Source organism: Plectrocnemia conspersa, unplaced genomic scaffold (genome assembly GCF_051122295.1).
Source record: "Plectrocnemia conspersa isolate PC_06_02 unplaced genomic scaffold, ASM5112229v1 ptg000011l, whole genome shotgun sequence".
In the NCBI taxonomy this organism is placed as follows: domain Eukaryota; kingdom Metazoa; phylum Arthropoda; class Insecta; order Trichoptera; family Polycentropodidae; genus Plectrocnemia; species Plectrocnemia conspersa.
The window spans coordinates 10,320,069-10,346,996 of record NW_028277175.1 but is presented as its reverse complement, the minus strand read 5'-3'; the positions used below and the strand labels follow the sequence as shown (position 1 = coordinate 10,346,996).

Below are 26,928 nucleotides of genomic sequence, written 5' to 3'. Positions count from 1 at the left end.
AAGGTAATAATTACTTTAAAAAATGTATTACACAAAAAAAAAAATATATTTTTTATTATTGAATTTAAATATTTTAAGATTTATTTTATTTATAATCATATGGAAAAAAACATTGCGTCAAGATTGTATCTATGCAGCACTCTAGAGTATATTATTTACTTTTTTTATTTTATATAAACGTTCAATATATGATTACAAATACAAGAAATACATATATTAAAGTTGCTGGTTTATAACTATTTTCTAGTTAACAAAAGAATATCGAATAGAAAAAGTCAAACAAATAGTTATAAAAATATAAGATTAGCTAAGAAAAAATAATAATTAAAAAATTACATAAATGAATTATTTAAATTATTTAATGCTTAAGACTAACTATTGATATTATATAATAACTTAAAGCTAGTAAAAAATAAATTTATATAAAAAATAGGCATAAGTGTTTATACTTAAATTTAAGTTTGATCTTGTAGTAGTAACCGCTTTTGGAGAGCATAGGGTTAATATGATCCCACGTAATTTTTCAGTATGATTATGACATTCTTTAAAATACTATAAAGTTTTTTTATGTTTAGTATAAAAATGTGTGTAATACATTATTTTTATCGCTTTATTTTAAATAACCTTAAAATTAAAAAAAAAACAATGTTGTTACTCCACACCTAGCAAGCGTATGTTATTACTGATCTAATGATATGTGTGCTTAGTAATTTTATTTTCCAAGTAATGTATTCTTTTTGTTTAATATCGGTTTAAGGGCCACAATGGCAGCAAGACATTTAAATATAAGTTCTGCGATAGGCTTAGTGAGTTAAAGCTTAAAATCCAGATATACACGAATCACCTAATACTTATTAAAAAAAATCTCAAGAACCTGAGGTTAATCAACTTGTTGATAAAAGTTGAATGGTTTACTACTAAAGCAACGAGAAAATCGTAATAATGACAATATGTATATGTAGTAGAAATAACTTTGTTAGGTCATCGGAAATACCAAAATTAATCAACTTATCGATTAAAATTGAATGATTTACTTCACTGCCAAATGCCAAAATATTTATAAAATTGAAACATTTATATTTAAATTCGCGACATATGTAACATAATTAAGAAGCATTTCCAAACATCTGTTAATACAGTTGTTGAAGATTAAAGTGATGTTAGACTTGATTTTAATCTACAAAATTCATATTCAATATCAGAGAATTTAATTTTTTAGTCGAGCAATTAAATAAATATTGAATAAAGATCCATAAATTCATATTGATAATGCTAAAAATGAAATAGATAGCATTTCAATGTATAACAATTGCGTGCATTTTGCAATGGTCGTGCTGTTCACGTTCCAATATGCGTTTCGTTAATGCGATTCGGATCTCGCTTTGCGCAAAAAGAACCGTTTCTACCAAAAAAAGATTCGGTGTGAACGGGGAGACAGATACGAAAGGCGGAGATCAGGGGGAATCTGCCCCACCAGAGCCGCCGTTCGGGTGTGGGGCTCCGGCGTATATAAAGGCGTCCGTGCACTCTGGATACCGCAGAAGCAGTTTTCTCCACAAGAAAAGGCTTTCTATAACGAGTACTGGGTCTACCAGCAGCGTTATCAACGACATTGCATATTAGTTCGAAAAATAACACAAACATGAACTCTTCGGTGAGTTTTTAACATTAATTAAATTCGTAGAATCGCTATAAATATTTATATTAATAATTCATAATCTCAAGTTCCGGCTATAATATCGCTCACTGGATATATTATATTGCATAACTTGGTTAGTCACATATATATTTAATCGACTTTGCGGTTCACTGTAATGTAATCCAGATCCGTCTATTAATTCGCTAATTTGCATCGGTAGTTAAAATTCAATTTTATAGATCAATCATTTGCGGTTTGCGATAACAACCTCGAAATGCCGACGGATGATAAAATATACGCTGAAATGCGTTCGTGTCATAATAGTGTAATTCGCTGCAATTTGCAGCGTGGGCGGAGAAGTAGAAATCTATCTAAATCGGCGATGCAATAATGCAGCCAATTTGCGATCGATTGCGGTTGTCTAATTAGCGATAATGTCTGCATTGGGATTATGAAACGTGTCGTATTATGTATTGTTGATAGATCATATATCATTATTTATTATTGCAGATTTTCGTTACACTGTTGTTCGTCGGTTTGGTGTCCGCTTCCGGATGGGGACATGATGATGGAAGCTGGAAGGGAGATCACGGTTTAGTGCACTACGGACACGGAGGAATCCACAAATATGGACCAGCTCCTCTCGCTCATGATGGACGCGTTCTCGATACCCCCGAAGTCGCCCACGCTAAAGCTGCCCATCTTGCCGCTCATTCTGCTGCTGCTCACGCTGCTCCAGCTCACGGTGCGTGGGCTCCAGCCGCTCCATCTCACGGTGCCTGGGCTCCAGCCGCTCCATCTCACGGTGCATGGGCTCCAGCCGCTCACGGAGCGTGGGCTCCAGCCGCCCATGCTTGGGCTCCTGCTGCTCACGCTGCATGGGCTCCAGACGCTCACTACGGAAAATGGACTGGTCCAGCGGCTCACATCGAACTGACCCACGACGGCAAGTTCTTGAAAGACACCCCCGAAGTATCTCACGCTAAGGCTGCCCATGCTGCCCTTTATTCCCAAGCCGCCCATGCCGCCGCCGCCCAACCAGACTACGGACACGAACAAGCTTACGCACCAGCTCACGGACACGGATGGTAATTCCGAAACGTCAACTTTCGAATAAAAACTGTATTATTAAGCTTTAGACGACTACATCCACCGCTCCGACGACGACTGCATCTTATTAACTCATCTCATGCGAGCTCTGTAAGAGCTCGATTGTATATACTTCTCTCAGTCATTCTTTGTTTTTCATCTCTGTTTCCCTTCTGTTTTTATATTTGTTTTATTCTTGTTGTGTGATATCTCTGTTTGTTTATTGTTTCAATCCTTATTTCCATTCTATCTTTCTTCTACTCATTTTAAGGTATTTATAGTAAAGTTTGTGATATATGCAATGCGAAATAAATCGAGAAATAATTAAAACACGTTTTATTATTTATTTTATCAAAAAGGTACTTTCTATGAGTTATATAATTATCAAATATAAATAAGTAGTTACCAAATTTGATACGCATGACAGACAACGAGACAGTTGCAATGCAAAAAAGAAAACGAAATTAAGTATACTACAATATAATACATAAAATCTAATACGCTTATAACTTTAAGAGCATTTATCTGAAAATTATAATTTAAACCATAGACTAGAAATTTATGTAACTAGTATTGAGTATAAAAAAAAGAATAATTTCAGTATTATTAGATTTTTAAAATAAATATAAATAAACTAAAATAAATAATAATAATCTAAGAAAAATAAATAAACTTTCCCATATCTTAAAATTAGACAATGAATTATTGTTAAAAATATATTTTTTAGAGCAGTTATAAAAGTATTAAAATAATATCAAATCAAGATCAACTCATCTAACTATTTTTCGATAAATCAAGATTAAAATTATTTATTAAATAATTAATTCAAGTAAAGTCCTATGATTATAATTATTTTATTTATAATTTATTTTTCCCGTGTTGTAGTAACTAACGATGTGAATTATAATTTGTTGATAAAATTTGAGAACTATATTCCATTTGCCTTTTAATAAGTGCTATTTAATATAGTAAATCAATTGTATGTACATATATATTAAAATTGTAGTACAAAGTTAAGATTTAATATAAATAAAATTTATTTATTCATTAAAAGTAAGTTTTAAAATATGACTATCTATAGAATAATTATCAGAAACTAGAGAAAGAGTCTAGTGAAATTATTTTTAATTTATTGAGCGAATCGATGTAGAAATATATTATTACTTAAAAGTTAAATTGTAAAATATAGGAAATTTATTTAATCAATATATTTTTACATCATCACTGTTACTCATCTCCAGTCTTTCGTAAAAATAGAGATTTTGAAATAACTTTGGATTGGACAGAGTTTTTATAACCATTATGGTAAAAATTATGGTATATAGGTAATCATTAAGATAAAAAATAATTTAATAGCAATTTCATTTGTAAATACATTTAATAAAAATTATCCCAAGATTTGACCATCGAATAATAATCGTCAACAGAGACATTAAAGTGCTCTTCTTAAAATAATATGTTGTTGACAATATAAAAAAATCTAATATATTCAATGTAAAAAATAGGTATGTAGATTATTGTCGATTGTTGCTATCGAAAATACATACATAAAATTTGGTTATTTATCAATGGCAATGTCATAACAGCGAGGTCGTCGTTTTACTATGATTCGATAGTGAGAATAAATTTATCAGCCCACTCTATCGATCTATATACATATTTACAAAAGATTGATGACTAGCTGTTTTTTTTTGCGGTTGCTTTAATGCAAATTGAAGCATTTAACCGGCAAATTACCATACGATCATTTTTAAATCAATACTAGTCACGTATGATATAACATATAACGAAAGTATTTTACGGGAGGGCCTCAAATTATGTATGTGAAAATATTGTTTAATTTTATAATGGCGACCTTGTTTGTCGAAAGGGTTATATGCTGTATCAATATTTTTATTGACGGAAAATAATTATGTAAAAACGTGCATTTGAACAAAAGGGAATTATTTTAATTTAGCAATATATGTTCAGATAATTACAAATTTATAAAAAAATCGGTAGAAAATCTTTCAAGGTGCGCCTTTGCCCTAGGCGTCCGTTTTAAAACAGTTTAAAATACCTTGAAAATACACATATCGTGCAAGGTAAAGTATGTGTCAATAAGGTTATTAACTTTTTAGGTTAACAGTAATTGTGTAATACAGTAGTCTTGAGATATGTATTATATAATTTCTCAATTAAGAATTGTCACACAGATCAGTTCCTGGATGGTAAGAAAATTAACGGCTTAGTCATCTAAATATCCGCAATGAATATATACCTATATCCGGTTATAAGAAGTGAATAATAAAACTGTATATGTCCATAGTAAATAATAAATATTGTTGTGATACATAATTAAAGGTCACATTAAATAAGTTTTAATTTTAAGCTCATTAGCTCTTACAAATTATCAATGAAATATAATAATATAGATATAGCACTACCATTTCTCTATATAAAAAATAGTGGCATCAAACATTTTAAGTTTACATATTATTTTAATATAAATTTAAAATATTTAATATAAATAAATGTAATCGTTATGGGCCGAATCGCATTCGTCACTATTTTAACGGCGGTGATTTTAACATGGCTCTATAAATCAATCTGCATTGATTTATATAGCTATGATTTTTATACGTACATTAGATACGAATTCACAATCTTAAATGTTATAGTATTATATCAATTAAATGAATGGACATACAATTAAAATAAACAAAAAATTTGAATTGCGCGGCTCAGACTTTTATTTAAGGAAAACGACATTGCGTTGAAATATTAACTATTTTTAATTAACATTCAAATAAAATCCCTGTTTATAAATATGAAAAGGCTACTGATTTACTTGTTTAAGTAAGATGATTACAATGAACATAACTTGACTCAATCCATCCGCTTTTGAATGACCTTTTCATCAGTTAATTGTGTTTTTTTTTCGCCCATTCCCTTTCGCTCGCTCGCGTCTAAAGTGACGAGAGTGAGTGAGAGATAAGGGCGTGCGTTACATGTGTTCCGCAAGCCCACTTTTTCTCACTCAATCTCGTCACTTAACACGCGAGCGAGCGAAAGGGTATGTATATCACCGTACGCACCTGATTTCAATGAAATATAAAAATAATATTTTTTTTTCAACTTTTACATATTATACCTTTTACTAACAATTTTAATCTCTATATATATATTTTTTTTAAATATAAGAATAGTAATGACGATTATTTATATAAATTATATTAACGTTTAAATACTTTTTTTGACATTTGGAAACCAACTAATTTTCATATAATAGTGATTTTCAAACATTGCTATATACATACAATTTAAACCCTTCCTCTAACAAAGCAGAAACATGCGCGCTTACCGGTAATGTACACTTACTGTACATAGTAATGTGTAAAAAATAGTGATTTAAATTAGAATAGAACGAAAAATATTACACCTTGAACCTTGAATGCATTTTATTGCATTTGGAAACAAACTAAATTACACACGATATTTTTAAATGCAATTATAAAAAAAACACCATTATTTTTGTAGGCAAATGGAAACAAAATGCATTCAAGGGTTAACCTTTTGAAGTCTTTTGTCCATACGTATTTGAAATAATGATAAGTACTTCAAAAATAGTATTAATTAAATTCTATTTAATTATAAAAAATAAATTTCAATGAAAAATTAAATTCAAATTAAAAACATAAAATTCTAGTCATTAATAAATAAATTAATATAATTATAAAAAAAATATTTTTTTAATAATTATAACAATATTTAGCATATAAATATTTAATTTAACTTCTAAAGATAATTCTGGCAAAATATAACTTATTTCATATAATCTAGAAGAAATATTTTTTTGTATGTGGTAAAAATGAGTTGGACTAGAGGCAACACTTATTAAAAAAACTTTGGACTACAAAGGGTTAATTAAATTATTCATAATTCTAAATTCCTACTGTTCGCCGGACCTTAGGCTTTATATATAATAATACAATTATTGATAGAATCTTTTTAAAAGAATACTTGTGTGTTCAATTTCAAGAGCACTGCAGATTTCATCAGAATATAGCAGGCATGGCGAACCTTTTTGGGTTCGCGTGCCAAAAATCCTCCAAAAAAAAAAAAATATTATTCCTCGATTGTGTGGCGTGCCCAAGGAGTAAAAAAATTACCAAGATAGAAAAAATAAATAATTATATTTTTTTAAAACGATTGTCGTTTATCTTAGAAAACATTTGATAATTAATAAAATGAAATAAATGAATAATTCACGGGTTATTTAATCAAGATTTTCATTTTTAAGTTTCAAATTAAAAAATATTTTTGAACTTGGAAATCGTTCGCGTGCACTCCAAATTCTCAAACGTGCCACCTCGGGCACGCGTGCCCTAGGTTCGCCATGCCTGGAATATAGCATATATCATACAATAAAGCATTGTCTTAGTGCAAAGTACTCTTGAGCACTTCTCTAGTGTGGTTTTAAAATAATGCAAGCAACACATAAATATTATATATTTTTCTATCCACAAAATTCCTACAAGGTATGCTGGGTAACTTTTATAATACTCTTCAGTCATGTGGGCGAGTATATCCGGGAAAGAATTTCTTCAAGCTGCTTGAAGAAATTCTGGAAGAACTTCGCTTTGTCTGCCACCCAATTATCAGCGGTTGTATTCCCAAGTATTTTTTGAAGTATCGCATGAAAGAACAGAAGTAATTGACAACTCCACAATAGGTACTTATTGCACTTATATATAAATAAATATAAGTTTTTAGAGGCGATGTGTGGTTCAGCATTGTCATGCCAGAAAATTTAACTTTTTTAATTGACCGCTGCTGAGACTAGTCGAAACAGATTTTTTTTATATATTATCGATTTTTTTTATGCAGGGTGCATTTGCGTAAAGCTGGTATGTAAATAAATACATTAATGCAATATCGATTGTGTATATATCTGTTTTGTAGAATAATAGGTGTGTAACTTAATTATTAGCAAATATTTATTACTTGTAAATATTGTCGCAAGAGATAGTGCTTCACTGATTGTAATTTCTGAATCAAGTATAAATTAAATTATTTTTTTAAAAATTAATTTTTATTGTGAAGCATTTAATTTAAATAAAGATAAAACAACACTATACAAAGAATCTTATACATAAACATTACTTTGTAGTTTTTTTCATAATTACTAATACAAATTGAAAAAGTAATTCTATGATTTAAGACACGTCGAGAAAAGTAGATAGTAAATATATTTAAGCATATCTTAAAAAATAATATTTAACATGGACTATAATTTATATTTTGGCATGTTTTTTTAGCAAAAACATTAAATTTATTGAACACGATTGAATCATAATAAATAATTATGAAATATCACTAGGAGCAAAACACGCAATATATTAGGGTTAGTTAAACACAAAAACAACAATCTGGATCAGATAGATATAATAATACAGATGTTAAGCTACAAGGCCGATTTTTTCATTGTTAAAGGAAAAGTAGTGTAGCGACAATGCACACGATGCGACTGCAATTATCTCATTCTGGAAATGCCAACAACAATGTCGGAGGCAACATAATTGATTTGCATATATGCTAATAATTAGGCGTTACACTTTTTTTAGATTCAACATTGGGGACCAGGCGTAGGAATGCTAATAAAGTCACAGAGGCCGTTTACAATGTCGATGTGTTTGTGAGCTTCGGAAGATTTCCCCCACCACGTGTGTCGGATGATAGGTATAAAGACTCCTGTTTAGCAAAGATTCGTCACAAAGCAGTTTTCTCGTCGGAAAAGGCTTATTCAGCATCCAAAATGAACTCCATGGTAAGTAAATACAATAATTCACTAACAATGTCTTATAAAAATGTATCTCATTATTTTTTATGTTATAGATTGTGGTGGCATTGTTCTGCTTGAGCGGATTAGCGTTCGCTGAAGACGATGGAAGCTGGAAGGGTGAGGGTCTCATTGAATCTCAAGATTTCGGTCCAAATGATGATGGACACTACATCGCCCGTTACGTATCTCCATACTACGGCTCATACGTATCTCCCTACTACGCCGGAGTGTATCATTATGGAGCTCCATTAGCTCATGACGGACGCGTAGTAGACACAGTCGAAGTAGCCCAAGCTAAAGCTGCTCATTTCGCTGCCCACGCTGCCGCTACCCACGGAGTCGTAGCTTTGACCCACGACGGAAAATACTTGCAAGACACCGTTGAAGTAGCCCAAGCTAAAGCTGCTCACTTCGCCGCCCATGCTGCCGTCCATGGAGCTCCAGCCCATGTTGAGCTTACTCATGATGGAAAATACTTGAAGGACACCCCAGAAGTAGCTCATGCCAAAGCCGCCCACTTCGCAGCTGTAGCAGCCGCTTCCCATGGTTATGCCCCAGCTCATGTCTACGCCCCAGCCCATGTTGAGCTCACACCCGACGGCAAATACTTAAAGGATACCCCAGAAGTAGCTCACGCCAAGGCCAACCACTTCGCCGCTGTCGCCGCCGCTTCCAACCACGTCTACCCATACGTATACCATTATTAGGAAACGATTCAATAACTATTGATGAAGCTTAAGGTGTGATATATGTTTTAGTCATCTGTGTCCCTCACTCGAACATTTTAACGATATAAAAATAAACCGACCGATTTAATACACGGTGCATAATATTTATGTACAGATCAAATGTTATGGCAAAAAAAATTAATAAATAATTTATTTATTAAATATGAAATGTCTTTAATTATAATTTTACTTTATAGGAAAAAAATATTGTTGATTACTTCAATTCATCAAAAGTAATGGAACTACTAGTTTTAACCATTCATATACTTTATTTTTTAATTGATAAACGCGAACATATTGGTAGAATTATTTTTATATATTTAGCAGTGTTGTTATTAAGGAAGTCGCAAAGTGGCATTGTATAATAATTAACACAAAAAATTATTTATTAATTATTTATAAATAGAAAATATTTTATAAAAACTAAAAGACATTTATGGCTACGATGAGACTGAATAGTTTCAGATATGTTTATATTAAATTTTCTAATTATCAATGCGCAATACGGAGCTTAAAGTATTAATGGTTATTTTAAATTCATAAAAACACCAAAAGGCCTTCTAACTATATCTATTTAGTTAAGCGATGAAAAGCAATATTTATTTTTATTTTTTAGATTAAATTAAGACCATCGTGGCCTAACAGGTTACCCCAATGCGCCACGATGGTCGAAAACAAATTTTAAATTTATAAAACAAAAAAAAACGTATATATACATAAATAGAACAATACTTAAAAATAATAAACATAACAAAAAATTATAAAATATCAAAATTAAATGAAACAAACTGGATCAGCTCCTTGTAGCTAACATTAAACAGGTCAATATGTAATGCAAGCGTATTAAGGAGCCGTATGGCCACAGCCATAGGCGAGTCGGCAAGTGCGGATGTCCTAGCCCTAACTGACACCAAAAGAGGTCTCGATCGTGATTCTCGAAAATGTTCCGGAACCCAAAACTGGAATTCCTCGAGAATAGCTGGATTGTCGACAGCACCTTTTAGTAGTTTGAAAAAATGCTTAGCGACATACAGCTTTCTGCGAGAATTCAGCGAATCATATCCCAACGCCCCTAAAAGAAAGGCGCTGGGATATAAGTACGGATAATAACCAAATGTCCTTTTGTAAAGGTATCTTAAATACCTTTTTTGAATTTTTTCCACTAAAAGGGAATATTTGGCTATTCGGGGATTCCAAATTATAGATCCCGATTCAAGAATGCTACGAACTAAGGTGTCATAGAGGATGCGAATAACTGACGGATCGTCAAAGTGAAAGGCATTCCTCATAACAAAGCCGAGCATCTTGGAAGATTTATCATAGACGTCGTGTATGTGTAGAGAGAACCTCCATTTGCTCTCGAAAGTGATTCCGAGATCTTTAATGGAAGTTTCTCTAGTCAAAATGTTACCACCGAGATGGTAGAAATAAGCTGATGGCGAACGGGATCGAGAAAATGACACAGTATGGCACTTTCCGACACTAAAGGGCAGACGGTTAACGAAAGCCCATCTCCACAGAGAGTCTAAATCACTTTGTAGAGAGAAGGAGTCCGCAACAGATCGAATGCATTTATATAATTTTAAATCATCTGCGTACAGAAGAAAACTTGAATTTTTAATTGCTGTATTTATGTCATTAATAAATAACACAAAAAGCAGAGGTCCCAGATTGGATCCTTGAGGAACCCCCGAAGGGGTAAAATATTCCTTTGACAATCGGCCACCATAGGTATAATATGATAATATTTATATTTATTTTTAGTCTCCGCTTGATACATATGGCCTTAATTACATAGCTTGCTCTATAGCTGTTAATTTTACAGCAATTAAAAAAAATGGATGCTTAATATTCAGTTGCTTTAATATGGTAAAAAATGTGCACTTTAATCCTAAACAACGTAGTTACAGATGTTTGGAAATGCATCTTAATATGTTTCTAATTATTCTACATATGTAAGAATATATTTAGAGGCCCAATTTTTTTTAATAATAGCGCATTTTTATTATTAAAAATTCGAGTGCCGCTGCCGGGGCTCGAGCCCGCAACTTCAGATTTACTAGTCTGAGACGTTACGGACTACGCTATTCCGTACTTAATCTTTAACGTTTTAACCTTTATCGCTACAATTAACTACAATATTATCACCACTTTCTCGTTGCTTTTGATAAAGTAAACCATTCAACTGTTGAAGATGCAACAATTTTTTTGGTAAAAATTACGAGATTCGTATACATATAGACTCCAAACTCTAATTCACTAAGCATATCGCAGAACTCAGGATAAAAAGGCTTACTGCCACTGCGACTGTAAAACTGATTTAAAACAGATAAAGCGTATTACTATAAAAAAACATGATTTTACTATATAAACAGATCATTATATGGAATACATGAAGTAATTCATTTTTTTGAAATGAATTACTTCATGTACTTAAATAAAAATGGCATTATTGAATTATTTTTATTCAAAAGTTTTCTTTAAATCAATTTTTCATTATATAAAATAAAAATAATTATAATTGAAAAAATAAATTATAATTAAAATTAAAATATGTTAAAATATCATTCTATTCCAAAAGTCTAAATATAAACGTATATATAATATTTTACTGGTTTTATTGTATATATAAAATTAATTCAATATATAATTTGACCTTGAAAACTTATCGTCCAAAAGCATCGAAAACGCCCAATAATTTTTTTATAGCACGTGTCACGAATAACAATAATTTTAATCGATTAAACCGATCGAAGAAGATGAAAAAAATTGCGCCTATAACTAAGCCTACGCCTATATTATATAATATAATATATTTTTTTGCAAACATTTTTATAAACAACGAACCTATCATTATATTATAAATTTCTATTGGAAATAAATTCATGAATTGCTTATACACCTTTCAAATCAATACTGTGGAATTACTACAAATTACAATACCTTTTATGTAGTTTGCAAGGTTGTAACTAATACAAAATGCAGAAAAATTAAGAAATTTATAAAACACTATGTTTGAAATGTATTCCATTTCATAAGAAAACAAACTATAAATCATATAATTACTCAGTCGTCGCATTGTCAAAAGATTTACTGCGCGAAATTGCGTTTCAATTAAAACATTGCAACGAAAGCGCAAATTCCAAGGATAACTTAAATAATTCATCGACAGCGACAGGTACCAAGATAAAATTATTGTTGTGTTTTAAATCAAAGGGTGTGTTCGTTGGTAGGTTAGCACTGGTAAATAGAAGGTCGTCGGTACGAAACAGTGTTAAGTTCTGAAATTGCCCTGTCACGTACAACGTAGTTTCTTCCTTATTGTGAACTGTGATCATAATTCATTGGGTTGACAAGAAAGTTTACCAGACTTTGATAATGTTGTTGAAGAGCCGCAGCCTGTTGAAAATAAGCCATTACAACATTGGAACCTGTGCACTTTACTTAATTGTGCATTAATATTGAAATCGTATGCTTTTATGTTGTTATCAAATTATAATAACATATTTTATAAAAAGCAAAAAAAGTATCCTGATCATCATTTTGAAAAAAGATCATTGCAATTTTTTTTAAATAATGTTAATACCTTCATATAATATTATTGACGAAAATATATTTATAATTCATGTAAATTATCTATTAATTATAAGTATTTATAGATATTTTTATATTGTAAAATATAATCTGGAATGCGCATTCAATTAAAAAGCTATTAACGACAATAATATTATTAGCTATTAACAGCTTAACGCCCGAGGACTCGTATACGAGTCTTGAAAGAACATTGCTTAGTAGCCATGCGTTTTCTTTTATTAAAAAGATACTGTGATACCATCAAGTTTGCCTCTATATGATAATCAGAGATGGTAGTATACATTTCTACGTACTATCAAATAAAAAATATGTTATATTTGACTTCAAATTTTTGTAAAGATAGTCATCTTATCTTATTGCGATGCAATGCAACGAGCATTTTGGGGAACGTGAATTTTTTTATGAAATGTATGAACCATAATTATTTATTTCAAATAAAAAAATATTTTATGTTACACTTCTTGAACAGATATAAATTTCAGGGTCAAACTGTCTGGCTAGGTTATAAATCCAATCCAATCAAAAGAAATCGAATCATCCCGGTTGATAGTATATCAATTAACAAAGATTTTCAACTTAAAATTCTGTTATTTTAAAATTAAAACGTAAAATCGTTACGGTATATGTAGATAAATTAGATAACACAGTAATCAAAGAACTTCCAAAAAATATCATCCATTAACTTAGGGTGTTTGTTATTTACAAATTTCCGAACCGAAATGATTCACAGATTAAGAAACAGAGGAAAAAAGATACAATTCGGATAAATTATTGTAGAATAATTAAAAATAACTAATATTATCGCACTTAAAAGAATCTCTGAGGAATAAAATCATGAACGAATAAATATGTATTTTTTATTCCTAATATTTTGTATAAATTTAAAATGGTTGCAATGGTACAAACCAGGTATTTATAATTTAATAACATGCATGTTTAAATGCTTCTATAATTTTTTGTTAGTAAAACAACCGTTTATAATATAATATAATTTGCACTCACCAAATTTTTCGGCGTCCTTTTTCTGCTTACAACTGTCACGGACACATTTATTTTCATCATTACACTTATGAACCACACTATATCACTATTTATATTTATTTTTATTATTTACACTTTTTTTATTTACACTATTCACATTTTTTGATACGTATAAAAAAATTTATCACTATGAAGAAGAATTTCACAACTTCTGCACATGTATGCTGTATATTGCCTTATTCAATGTGCAGAACAAACACGAGTTTTCTTCTTACGTATTTATTACCACTTTTTATTTTTATTGGCCGATGGTTTTTTAGCTTATCCGAAAGCCTTACTGGTGGATTAACAACACGGGCATGGCAAGATGTGGTAGAAACAGGTGAAATGTCTTCAGAATCGAAAGATTCCACTGCATCCATCCTTTAGCCTTACTCAAATGAAAATCTTTGAATTTAATTTTGCTGTTACGATTCAAATTTTGATAGACACTAAACGAATAAAATAATGCGCATTGAAATAAATGAATAGCAACCTTTTATATTTATTCCATTGTTTTTCGAAATATTAGGTAACTATGTATATATTTATTACAGTCCATTATACATTGAGGTTTATATTATATATTGTATGGCCGGTCGAATTGTTTTTTTATCGTGTCTATCATCTGGCTGTTATGAAAAGTATAATACATTCTGAAATATCTTTTCTTATTTGATTTTTCTGGATTGTTCCACAAGATTCTGTTTTCCGTAAAAATAAATATTATGTAAGTAAAACGCTATTTTAAAATTTTCAGCTTATACACGGTACCACTTGTTCAGATATGGGTATAGTATTATATTTTCATCGTCGTGTTTACTAATCTTCCTGCATTTCCGGTGTATAATTTGAAATACAAATATAAAAATAATCAATCGGCCGGCGATGAAAAGTCCTAAACCCTTATTTTATTGCTTATTATTACGAAATCTTTATTTTATTATATATAACAGTATTTAACTAATGCGGGATGTTAGCACAATTGTTTTATAATCTGTGCATGTTTTGGTGGACCATTTTCTTGTGCAATGGAATAATTATAGACTCCACCCAGTCTTGAAGCCATATCCCAATTTTCCATTTTTTTTGCATACGTCACACAATATGTTAATATCTTTTATCTCCGAATTCATCAATCATTTCCGTTGGAGCTTTGTTCATCTTCAGTTTTTTAATAGCTTTACAAATCTCTGCAGGTAAGATATCTGGTTTAAAACTAAAATTCGTTTAGAGTGCTGGATTCTTTGGATAAGTCTGCTTTGTATAATGCTAAACAATATTGTTTCCATCTTTGTAAAACTTTATCGAGATACATTATGGGGCTTCCTGAGATGTCATAAATTACCCATGGTTTTGGGTGAGACTCGCGACTCAGTAATTTTATCGTTCCGAACAGATTTTGTTTGATTTGTATTTGCATTCGCTTTAATTTTAGCACATATATAGTTGTTTTTTTTTTGCTATGCCTACAGTTTTCTGAATTTCACTGTGAAGATTACCATGACATTCTTGGTTTTCTCGGTTATTGTACCCGATTGTTTCAGTTTTACAGTTAATCGGTAACATATGTATCGAAATCTACCATAACAAAAATGTAAATATAAACAATGTAAAAAAGCACGCAATGTATTGATAAAATAACAAAAAAAAACTTGCTATGCGTGTCATTGATACATTGGTGAGCGTTCATAACAATTTAACTGCGTTGTTGCTTTTGTGTAACGCACATGTGCCAAATTAATACATAATATGCAATGGTAGGGGGAACGATAGGTGGTGGTTTGTTCCTGTAAATTGGCCTTCAGTGGTTCGCTTCGGACTACTATAAAAACATTGTAGTTCTTCTGTTAGCTCAGAAGCAGTTTTCACTCTGAAAAGGCTTTACGTACACATCAACATGAAATTCGTAAGTATTTTATCTTTGGAATATATAAACTAGTATCATACATTATAACGTAGTGATTCTCGTCAGATTTTATGATGAAAGATGTTATTTTTACAACAAATATAATATAAATTAATTTGCATGGAAAAAATACACGCTGATTTCAGCTATATAAATATTTAAGTATTGTCAATATAGTATTGATTTTAGATTGCTTTCTAAATGCTTCAGAGAATCTATTCGTTTTTCAATACACTGCATAAATATGTAAATTTAAAAAAATAAAATTACTATTTCAAAAAAATCTTCCTGATAAAGATAAATATATTTTTAACTTTTTTTTTTAAACAGGTAATGTTATAAAACAATTTTAACCTCTTCAATATTTTCTTTTATATTTGTTTTGAATCATTGCAATTTTAAAACAGGCTGGCTAACGAACTGACAATGTCTATTTTCAGCCGTTTCAAGAATATATAATTAAAACTACGGCAGTTATCGTGCCCTAAAAAGTTTTATATCTTGTATACTTATAAACATACAAAAAAGTTTTTAAAAACCGAGCTTAGAAACTGAACTTTTTATTGGTAATTTCATTTTTAAATGAAAAATCGCGAATTTTTTAGCAGAGGAATTAAAAAAATACATAATATGCAGAGAAAATTATATACAACCGCAGAAATTATTTCGCAGATTTTTTCATCGTAAAAAGCGTAATTTTTTTCAGTATAGCTGATAAATATAGTACGATTAGGGTACATAGATTTTTTAAACCGTTTTTTTGGATTAAAATTGATATGTTAACTAAATATTTTCTATTTATTGTACTAATAAAGTGTATTTATTATACTTCACCAGTTTAATTTTAAACTCATTAAAATCGTAATACACCTATTGCTGCATTTACAAAATCTATTAAACATTTCAATAAATATATTATTTTATGGAAACAGATTTCAATGATGAATATATCTGATACAGTGTCGTCCTACAAATAATGTTTGAAACAAAATTCTTCAGGGTTGTCGTCTTAAGTTTCAGTTCTTGGTTCAATTCTGTGCATTTTTTTAATAATTAGTTGACGTCAATAATAATATTTTAATATTTTAATCAACATGAACGTTTGTTTAAAAACATCTTGCAAATGAACGTTTCACGCCTGCCAAATGATAGCTTAAACAACATATAATTTCACTAGCAATTGTCAGTGTAATTATATTGTGAAAATGTATTCCTATATAATTTTACTGAACGAACACGATAGACTAGTGGTATGAGTCGCTGACTATTGACCTGAAAGACATAGGTTCGAATGCCATATGGACCTTATTGTTTTTTAATATCTATCGTGAGTGGGAGATCGTAATTGGTGAATGTTATATTATATAATTAAAATTATATAAAAAATATATAATTAAAATTGCTGCTATTTTGTAAAATTAAATCGAGATATTTACAAAATTTATTTGTAAAACTAGTTTCATGTTAGAATTTTTTTTTAAATTTTTGTTCATTACATAATTAAATAATACATTTTTATAAACATATATATTTACATTTCATTGGTTGCTGGTTAATTACCATTATCACAATTTACGATTGATTAGCTAAATTAAGAGGAATTACAAAAATAAGAATAATAAAAGAACATAAAATAAGTTTAGGTCAAAGTACATAAACACCTTTACCAAAAAAAGAAAAAAAAAATTATAAATTATAAATATATATTTTTAATATAAAACTCGTGGACCCGGTGCTGTTAAATTAATAGATAAAATGTATGCGTCAGAGCAAGATGTGCTTTGGCATTTTGTGTTTATATTTAAATTTGAGTTTGTTTTTGTCGTAATCACCGATTCTTGAGGTTAACGGGTTAGAATGATCTCGCGGTATATTTTTATAATAATTATTGGTATGGTGGTGAACATGTTCTTTAATAGTTGGAATTAAATATTTATTATGAAGTTTTTTGAGGTTAGTATAAAAAGGTGTATTATAAATTATTAGAATACGGCAGTTATTGTGTTCTCAATAATCGTTAAAATGACATAAAAAAAACATTTTTTTTTTGAAAAAATAATTTTGAAATATTGAAATGGCCGCTATTTTTAAACAAAATGGATTGGCTCAATAACTTAGCCAGGGATATTTATAGAGGGAATGTTTTAGAAAAGTTTTATAAAAGGTGTTCACAAAAGCATATATGCAGATTTGTAGATGTATAACTAAGATAAGTTTTGGGGTCTTTGTCTAAATAGCTGCATTGAAATATTTTTCTAAATATATTTCTATCGAGATATTATACTAAACATTTTCGATAATAATGCAATACTAATGTTTCAATAGGGCAATGACGATTTGGTTTATTACATAGCAAACGTATATTTGAGTCGTGCAAAAACAAAACTGTCCATCTGTAATGTTATCGAAATAATAGAGTAACTTAAAAATATTCTGACTATTTCTATTTGTTACGAAACAGAAAATCCTGTTTTTAAAATTAACGTCAAGTTTAGCATAAATATAAAAGTTATTTTCTTCGTGATTTATAAAAAAAATCAGTTAGATAATCGCTTTTGCGTTTGAACGATTTGATTTTATCGACATGTCGCTTTGCCGTTATTCTATTTTATCACACTTCTGCTCTTCTAATACAACTCATGTGCTTACTCGTGTCACACTCGCAAGGACGCGTGCACTGAGATTGCCGCAGTTCAGAATTCAATGCCACATGAGCCGAAAGCGATAGGTGCAATAAATCGTCGAGTACAATTTGCACGTTATACACGCCCTCTCGTACATGCGCTCCTGATAGAATCCAGTTCGTTTGCGGCCGGTGCGACAAACTAAAACGCCGTGCCCGCCGGAATATTGTTCCCAATCTTCTTCCTTACACTTTCTCTCACCCGTGATCTCCTAATACAATTTTTGTGTTTGCGTCACTCATCGTGAGAGATCGCCGCATACGGTACTGGTATCGTGTTGTCCTATTACGTATTCAGGCTTAATCCCAGATTGATGGTGGCGAATAATATTATTGTTTTTTAAAAATAAATTGCCAATCTCGCGACACATCCTATCGTTTGTGCGCTCCTAATAGTTTTCAGTTCGTTGCTGTCGGTCGATGCGACGCTGCCGGGGATCGCCGCCGCACTCGTTCGTCCGTAATGACGCCCTTTGCTTCATGCGCTCTTAATAGAATCCAGTTCGTTTGCGGCCGCGGCGGCGGACAAACAAGGTGGCCGCCGCCCCGTCGGAAATAAATTATTGTTCCCGTTCGTCGAAATTCTACCGCCTTGCACTCGTGCTCTCCTAATACATTTTTTGTGTTTGCGTCACTCGTCGTCGCGAGGCGCAACGCGATGAACGGTCGTCGCATCAATCACTAAATGATCAATTTTTATACTTTTAACACACAATCTACCAGTTAAAATATGCCTATTATTTTTTTATAAAACATAAATTTGTATAATTTGAGCATGGTGCAAATAGTTGATTATTTCTTTCTTGTGGAACTCATGACGTGACTTGCTGCAATGCAACCTATAACCAGCATACACTAAAATCCTCAGTCAAAATGTATATTATACATATTTATTTAAAATTCGTGGCCATGGCAGATACATCACTGCTGAAATATAAAATTATAAGTTGAATGTAGTACATATATGCTAAATATAGAATATATACAATATGCATATATACTTTATATCAAGGCTATGACCCGCGGGTCACCAAGTTTGATGATTTGAAGTGAACCATTTCAGTTCTGCAAATATCATTTTTTTACGTGTTACGATGTCACGACTAGACCACATATATGGTTGTTAGGACCAAAAATATTCACTGACCCGAATAGTCTTTTTAATAGTCACATTTTAATTATTTTTACCCGCAGCCAAAAAAGGTTGCTGAGGCCTGCTTTATATGATATATGTATAAGACATAACGAACTTGTGAAAACACGATAACTGCTGTAATTTTCAATATATCCAGATAATGAGGTAAAAACATTTAAAATCAGAAATTAAATTCTAATAAAAATTAAATATTTTGAATTTTTATTGTCATTGGGATATAACGAGATTTGAAGAAACAATAACTAACGTAGTTTTAGTGATATCGTCATAAAACTCATGTAATTAATTTTTTTCAATATCTCAGCTAACTTCGTATGCCAGTCTGATCCGCTATTTTTTTTAAAATGGCAACTTTTCAAAACATAAAAAATCGTAACTTTGTTAAAAAAAGTAATATCTTGTCGCTATTTGTCAATATTTTGTAGTGTTGCTTCCAGGTACAACAGAGTTGTCAAATTTACCTTAAGTCCTTTTTTATGATTCTTATTTTAAAGATGTAGTATAATCATAGCAATGAAAATAATAAGGTAAAAAGCGTTTTAAATTAAAATTCAATTAAAATAAAATAAAACAAATGTTTTTTTTACGTTTTTTGCCATTTATGTGAGATACAACGAACTTTGAGAACAAGATAACTACCATCATATTGTCAAAAACTATTTAAGAAACTCGTTAAAAGAAAACTTAAAAAATTAGTTATTATTACTAATAAAAGTAAAAAGATAAACTAATTTAAAAATGGAAAAAAATGGAAATTCACAAAAAAATCGAAAAATTTGCATAAAAAAATAATATTTTTTTTTACCTATAGGATAATTCCCCAAGGTTAGAAATAAACGATAATCAATAGGTAATTAGTGCAGAAAGTGAAACTTCTCATGCAGTCTGTCATTATCGTAGTGAAAAATAATGGCAATTTAACAATAATGGCAATTTAACAATCATTGTTTAAAAGAGGTTAAGGCAAACATTTTTGATGTACATAAAACCAGTTTAATCACATCATCGTTATTTAGGTATATATATTATATATACATATGAACGGGAACTAAAATTAAAGTGAATAAAGTTATTAATTTCCATTAATTTTTATTTTTAATGTATGCTTTTTTTAGTTCGCAGCTCTTTTGTGCCTGGCTGCCGTTGCCACTGGACATCCAGTTGGATGGGCGTGGGGCGGAGCTCCCTTGGGACCAGACGGTCGCGTCGTAGACACCCCTGAAGTGGCCCACGCCAAAGCTGCCCATTTCGCCGCAAAGGCCAATGCTGCACATGGCGCCTGGGACGGTTCAAACGGCTGGAACAATGGCTGGAACGGCTGGAACAACGGTTGGAATGGCTGGAACGACTGGAACAACGGATGGGGCAACTGGAACCACGGTCCAGCCCACGTAGCGCTCACCCACGATGCTCAATATCTGAAAGACACGCCTGAAGTAGCCCACGCTAAGGCTGCTCATGCCGTAGCCCATGCTTCAGCCGCTCACCGCGAAAATTATTGGGGTTACAACAACTACGCCTATGGATACCCACAACACTGGTAGATCTTCAAAGTAATCTGTGTGAAAAGAAGTCATGCTGTATATACGATTCATCAGATGCATTGTATCATATCACTATCTGATGTCAATTTAATATGTAGTTTAAAAAAATAATGTGATCACCTTATTTTAATAAAAAATATAAAAAAATATATTCTGTTTTAATTAAATTAGTTATTATTACTAACAAAAATATATAGGACAACAATAAATAATGCATAATGGTTTTTTGTTAGTGTTATCAATAAGGGGCAAATACTTATGGGTCAACTATTTTGTAAAACACGTTTTATCAATGCAATATGAAGGAAACTTTGTTAAAACTGAGTTATGACACTAGAATCACGTAATTCAAAATATATGACTACAATGGTTACAGCTTGAGCCGATTTTTTGTATGTGATTTAGTAATATAATGAAAAGCTGTATATTAAAAATATGTTTATATTTTGTGGAATACACTTCATTAAGCTTAACATTTAAAATTAATATCAACCATATAAAGATTAGCAATATTTAACATATTTTGGTTTATCTACATGTTGTAAAGATTATTTTGTTGTATTCCTCGTCTCTTTTTCTTATCTGTAAGTACCATTTTGTATTGATAAATGTTCATGTCGGTGTTTTTTTTATACATTTTCTAGTTTTTATAAACGGCCGTTTTTAACTAATTATTTTTTTGTCACTGCTTTGGGTCGATGTTTTAAAGCACTTATTTGATTAGTGCCAATGCAATTACTATATCATTTAATGTTGACTTAACTTATTTTAATGTATGTTATTGATATTTTTTAATTTTGTGGACGTACTATGAAATCCACAATAATATATTCTAGCTATAATATATTATAACATTATTAAAAATTAGTTATTAAATCGCTACTAAGAGGAGATATTCTTCTTATTTATTTTTTGGCACTACAATTCTCTTAACTCTTCATTGTAAATTTCTTATTGAAGCACAATATCACATAGATGCAAATCTGATGTCTGCTGAAAAAAATATAAACTTTTTAATGATAAATTTACACAATACAAATTCAAAGAGCTTTGAACAATAAAATTAAAATAAATTAAATTCTCGTAGCTTTAATATATTTTTATTATTTTAAAATCAATATTTTATTATTATTAACGTATTTTTACTTAGATGTTGCAAAATATACTTTAATAAACGAAAAGCCCTCAACCATTTACAAAGCATAAAATTGCCAACTATATAGTCTGAATTCCAAATGCTGGTTATAAAAGTTTAAGAGTTTTTACTGTATTCTATATAATAAAAATATCTTTAAATTGTAAATTAAAATATTAGAATTTTAAGATTTATCTGGTAATATCTAGTCGCCTGTTCTTTTCATCTTCAATATTTTGTAGTGTTGCTTCCAGTTACAACGGGTTGTCAAATTTACTTAAGATCATGATAATCAAAGCTATGAAAATCATTATTATGAAATTCATACCCAAAAATTTGGTTAGCTAATTTACATATTAAGCCATCGATATGTATCATATAAATACTCTTATGCAATATAAACAATGTTAACATTTGCGCAATTTCTTTATTAAAATATAGTTATAATTTTATATTTATATCATACAATTAATTTTATAATACAATATGCCAGAACAATCTTATTTACATCATCGACATCTTAGCGATCTATCTACCATTGGTGTGGGTATCCACTGGCGTAGTTGTTGTAACCCCAATAGTCTCCATCGTGAGCCCAATCTCTATGGGCAGCCGAAGCATGGGCAGCTGCATGAGCTACTTTAGCATGGGCCACAGCAGGGGTGTCTTTAAGATATTGGGCATCATGTGTGAGTGCTACAGGGGCGCCGTTCCAGTTAGCCCATCCTTTGTTCCAGCCATTGTTCCAGCCGTTGTTCAAGCCGTTCCAACCATTGTTCCAGCCGTTGTTTAAGCCGTTCAAGCCATTGTTCCAGCCGTTATTCCATCCGTTGTTCCAGCCGTTCCAGCCATTGTTCCAACCGTTCAAGCCACCCCAAGCTCCATGTGTAGCCTGAGCTTTGGCAGCAAAATGAGCAGCTTTAGCGTGGGCTACTTCAGGGGTGTCCACGACGCGACCGTCTGGTCCCAAGGGTGCTCCGCCCCACGCCCATCCCACAGGATTGCCACTAGCTACAGCGGCCAGACACAATAAAGCTGCTACCTAAAATTTATAATCCATAAATAAATTATAGCACAGAAAGATATGAGGAGAAACATGGGTAATACTCACGAATTTCATTTTGCTGTGAGCGTCGAGTCTTTTCAAAGCGAAGACTGCTTCTGTGCCTGTTGAAGAACTGCTATGTTTTTATATTGGTTTGAAATGAATTTTTGAAGGCCGATATCAAGGGCTTGTTTACGCCAATATTGTGATTTTACATATAAGCGCGCATATGAATGTAAAATGAATATTTTTTAATTTATTACATTTTTTTATATTGAAAATAAAAATGTACAGTGAAACAATTATTATTAGACGGAAAAGATATACATATGTAATATTTATTTTAATATTAATAAACCTGATATATTACCAAATACAGTCATTATGATATTACTAATAATTACTTTCGCTTAGGTACACATTTTGTAATTACATATATTATATGTACATAGTGTTATTTATATATTTTAAAATAAAAGTTTACTGTCAAAGTCGCCATTGTTATTAATGCTACAACATTGCAATTGTTGAATAATATATATTTTAGCTTGTAATTTTATTTATCGTTCCCTTTCTGAGATACATTATTGACGATGAATGTGCAGAAACCGGTCAACATGTCAAGATAAATAATTAATAAAAATATACTTAACATAGTAACAAATTTTATAAAATACAACATTATCGTCATAATCAATTTAGCGGATGTTAAAGTAGATTTTTAAAAAAAATTACAGTTAATTTATATTTATTTTATGTACACGAAATTGATTTTTCCACACGCAGTTTTTTTTAATAGTATGTATTTAACTTTAAGCTTTTTTTGTTGTTTATTTTCTACGGTTATTATACTTGAATTAAAATCTTAAAAGTTTTTTTATATTATATATTAACAATGAATGACAATACAACTAAATATTTAAGCATTCTACAGCTGCTAGATACGCTTTTTTTTATTCATTTATAATAAATGACCTAGTAATGATTGTCAATAAACTATCATTACATTTAGATTAAGTGTCTGTTGATATTGCAACTATTAAATGAATAATTAAGTTTGTTTATTTAGCGTACTTTAAACTTATGCAAATAATTTCAATATATATAGATATATATAGAATAATTATTCAATGAACACAATACAAAGTCACAAATGAGTGTTTTTTTCCCAATAACCAATTACTGTTTTTAAAATAATTTAAAAATAATTTTAGTTACTTGTATATGTAATGATTCAGGTAATAAAAATACTTTTGCGGTTTAATTGGACTTCTTAATGATTTTATAATTTTATTGTGTTACACTTTATATATCCGGTATGTGAAAAATTATATGCATAGTAATGTGTTATATAATAAATTCTATATTCAAAGTCAACATCCAAATGTTTGCATTTTTTAACATTGTTATTAAACCTTGAATGTGAGCTTTTTGTTATATTTTACTTTCAACGTTATAAATAGAAACAAACTGATATTGAGGTCAAATTCATGTGACAGTTTTATTTTAGTTTTACGATTATATTTATATTTTGAAGCTACAATGGTTGTTTATAGTAATTAATAATTTTGAAAAAATCGTAAAGTGATTCACATAGAGAGAATACAAAAAAAAATTCATTTGTTTGGGGTTATAAATATATTATACCCTAGGCTTGTTATTATATATTCTAATACGTTTAAACAGCATATCCAGACTATTAACTTTATTTAATATTTATATAGTTAATAATATCAAAAACATATTATAAATAAGAAGTAGATATAATTTTAATTCGCTCTTAATATACAAAGGCGTTTCTTTTTTCTGTGGGGGGTCCAAACAGCTGCAGTTTGAGGTCATTCAAACGACCTTTTTAAATATTATGAAAAATAAATAGCCAAACCACCAGATAGATAGCCTAAGGTCGGTTTCACACGTGCCGGATGGATTCGCCCAGCACCGGGTGGTGTTGTATGGGCTAGTACTGACCATTTCAGACGTGCCGGACGAATCCATCCGGCGCCGGCCTGACGCTGCCCATACAACACCACCCCCACTACACAGCACCGCCCGGTTTCACACGTGCCGGGCAAATCCATCCGGCACGTGTGAAACCGGCCTAATAGTTGAAGATTTCACAGACCACCTACTTAATCACCACTTTTATCCCGTTAACAACTCGTAAGCACCAGAAAAATTATAATTTTGTACGGGAAGGATTTGTGATAGGCAATGCATCTATCTGCGTAAAAACCACTACTGTCATCTACCTCTCGTATTAGCGATCTTTGAAAGTTTTACCCCAAGATGTGACAATATTTCGTTTGATAAATAATCAAGCAATGCAACTGGCTCATATGATTCACATCTGTGGTTCGACGTCTCGAGTCATGAATACAAAAGATGTGACGCTTTGTCTCATCTGTAGACGATCAAAAGATTTGCGACGAGAGGGTCAGCGACGATTCGAGGCGGGACAGTCAAACGATTCGAAACGAGAGGGTCATAATTCAAGATGACAGATGATCAAACGATTCGATATGAGATGGTCAGAGACGATTCGAGACATTCGGTATCCAAGGAAAACTGAAAGAGACCCGCATCCTCACGAAAGACATCGCGACGAAAATCACAGTTTCTCAGTTGTGATAAACTGTGCATAATAAAAAAAATTTTTCAGGCATCTATTTTGGCTGCAAAGTCGCTTTGCTATCAAAATCTGAAAATTCCATTTATGAAACCACTGAATTTTTATTTCTGCGGATTGTTGTAAAAATATTATTAGATAAATTAATACTTTTTTTAAAATTTGTTTGGATTTTATGGATGTTGTGTATTTTTTTATATTGATTTTATGGATGATTTTAAGTTGTGTGGTGCACTCTAAAAGGGATTTAATATTCATAAGAGCTGAAATTAAAGCATATCCAATGATTACTATTGAAAAATTGTTAAACAATGTCGATATTTCATGTTTATTACTTAATGAAATATAGGTAAGAGCTTAAAAGGGGTGTTAAAGTTCCCTATTAATTTTCTGGAAACTACAGAACAAAAAGAATCAATACATGTACTGCTTTGTAGAAAAATAACAATTACAGCCATTTGTCTAAAATCAGATCACTGGGGACGAAAAATGGGTCCTTTATGCAAATATGACTAAGGAAAACAGTGACTATCTCAAGCAGAAAGAACGATTACAACTCTTATAGCAAAAACTATTTTTTTAATATTTTATTTCGATGCAGTTTAGCTTTTAAACATTTTTTATGAGGCATATATTTTTATATGATTTTATCCGACGAAGTCTTTTGCAAAAAAATACATATTTTATTTTTTTTAACTAATATTATGAGGGTGTTTAAGAATTTTATTTTATAACAAAAATTCAATTCTTGTTCATTAAAACAAAGGAATTACCAGTCTTAAGTATATTGCAAGTCTTATAAATGTATGTATGGAGGTCCAATAAACTTAATATTAAACTTGTTTTAAAGCAAAAAACTATTTTTTTATATTTTATTTCGATGCAAGTTTAACTTCTAAACATTTTTTATCAAACGAACGTTTTTGTAGAATT

General features: G+C 30.7%; 3 protein-coding genes across 3 annotated transcripts; 2 read left to right on the top strand and 1 right to left on the bottom strand.

Annotated features, from left to right (window-relative positions):
- The first annotated feature begins 1,532 nt into the window (after positions 1-1,532).
- Positions 1,533-9,404, top strand: LOC148229447 (uncharacterized). Its single transcript, XM_088196845.1, has 4 exons — positions 1,533-1,654; positions 2,150-2,727; positions 8,360-8,537; positions 8,606-9,404. Exons 1-4 carry the CDS (start codon positions 1,643-1,645, stop codon positions 9,257-9,259), a joined length of 1,422 nt encoding a protein of 473 aa, XP_088052971.1. The 5' UTR covers positions 1,533-1,642; the 3' UTR covers positions 9,260-9,404.
- A 6,312-nt stretch (positions 9,405-15,716) lies between these two features.
- LOC148229446 (uncharacterized) lies at positions 15,717-21,335 on the top strand. Its single transcript, XM_088197696.1, has 2 exons — positions 15,717-15,803; positions 20,758-21,335. The coding sequence occupies exons 1-2, from the start codon at positions 15,795-15,797 to the stop codon at positions 21,184-21,186; spliced, it is 438 nt and encodes a 145-aa protein (XP_088053822.1). The 5' UTR covers positions 15,717-15,794; the 3' UTR covers positions 21,187-21,335.
- A 1,406-nt stretch (positions 21,336-22,741) lies between these two features.
- Positions 22,742-23,468, bottom strand: LOC148229445 (uncharacterized). Its single transcript, XM_088197691.1, has 2 exons — positions 23,433-23,468; positions 22,742-23,363 (listed from the first exon to the last, which is right to left on the bottom strand). Exons 1-2 carry the CDS (start codon positions 23,439-23,441, stop codon positions 22,854-22,856), a joined length of 519 nt encoding a protein of 172 aa, XP_088053817.1. The 5' UTR covers positions 23,442-23,468; the 3' UTR covers positions 22,742-22,853.
- Positions 23,469-26,928: the final 3,460 nt, after the last annotated feature.

What these genes read in the sequence shown, in the direction of transcription:
- LOC148229447 (XM_088196845.1), top strand. An exon ending in CCAGCTCACGGACACGGATG is followed by an intron (nt 2,728 to 8,359) that starts GTAATTCCGAAA and finishes GACCAGGCGTAG; the next exon opens with GAATGCTAATAAAGTCACAG. An exon ending in CATCCAAAATGAACTCCATG is followed by an intron (nt 8,538 to 8,605) that starts GTAAGTAAATAC and finishes TTTATGTTATAG; the next exon opens with ATTGTGGTGGCATTGTTCTG.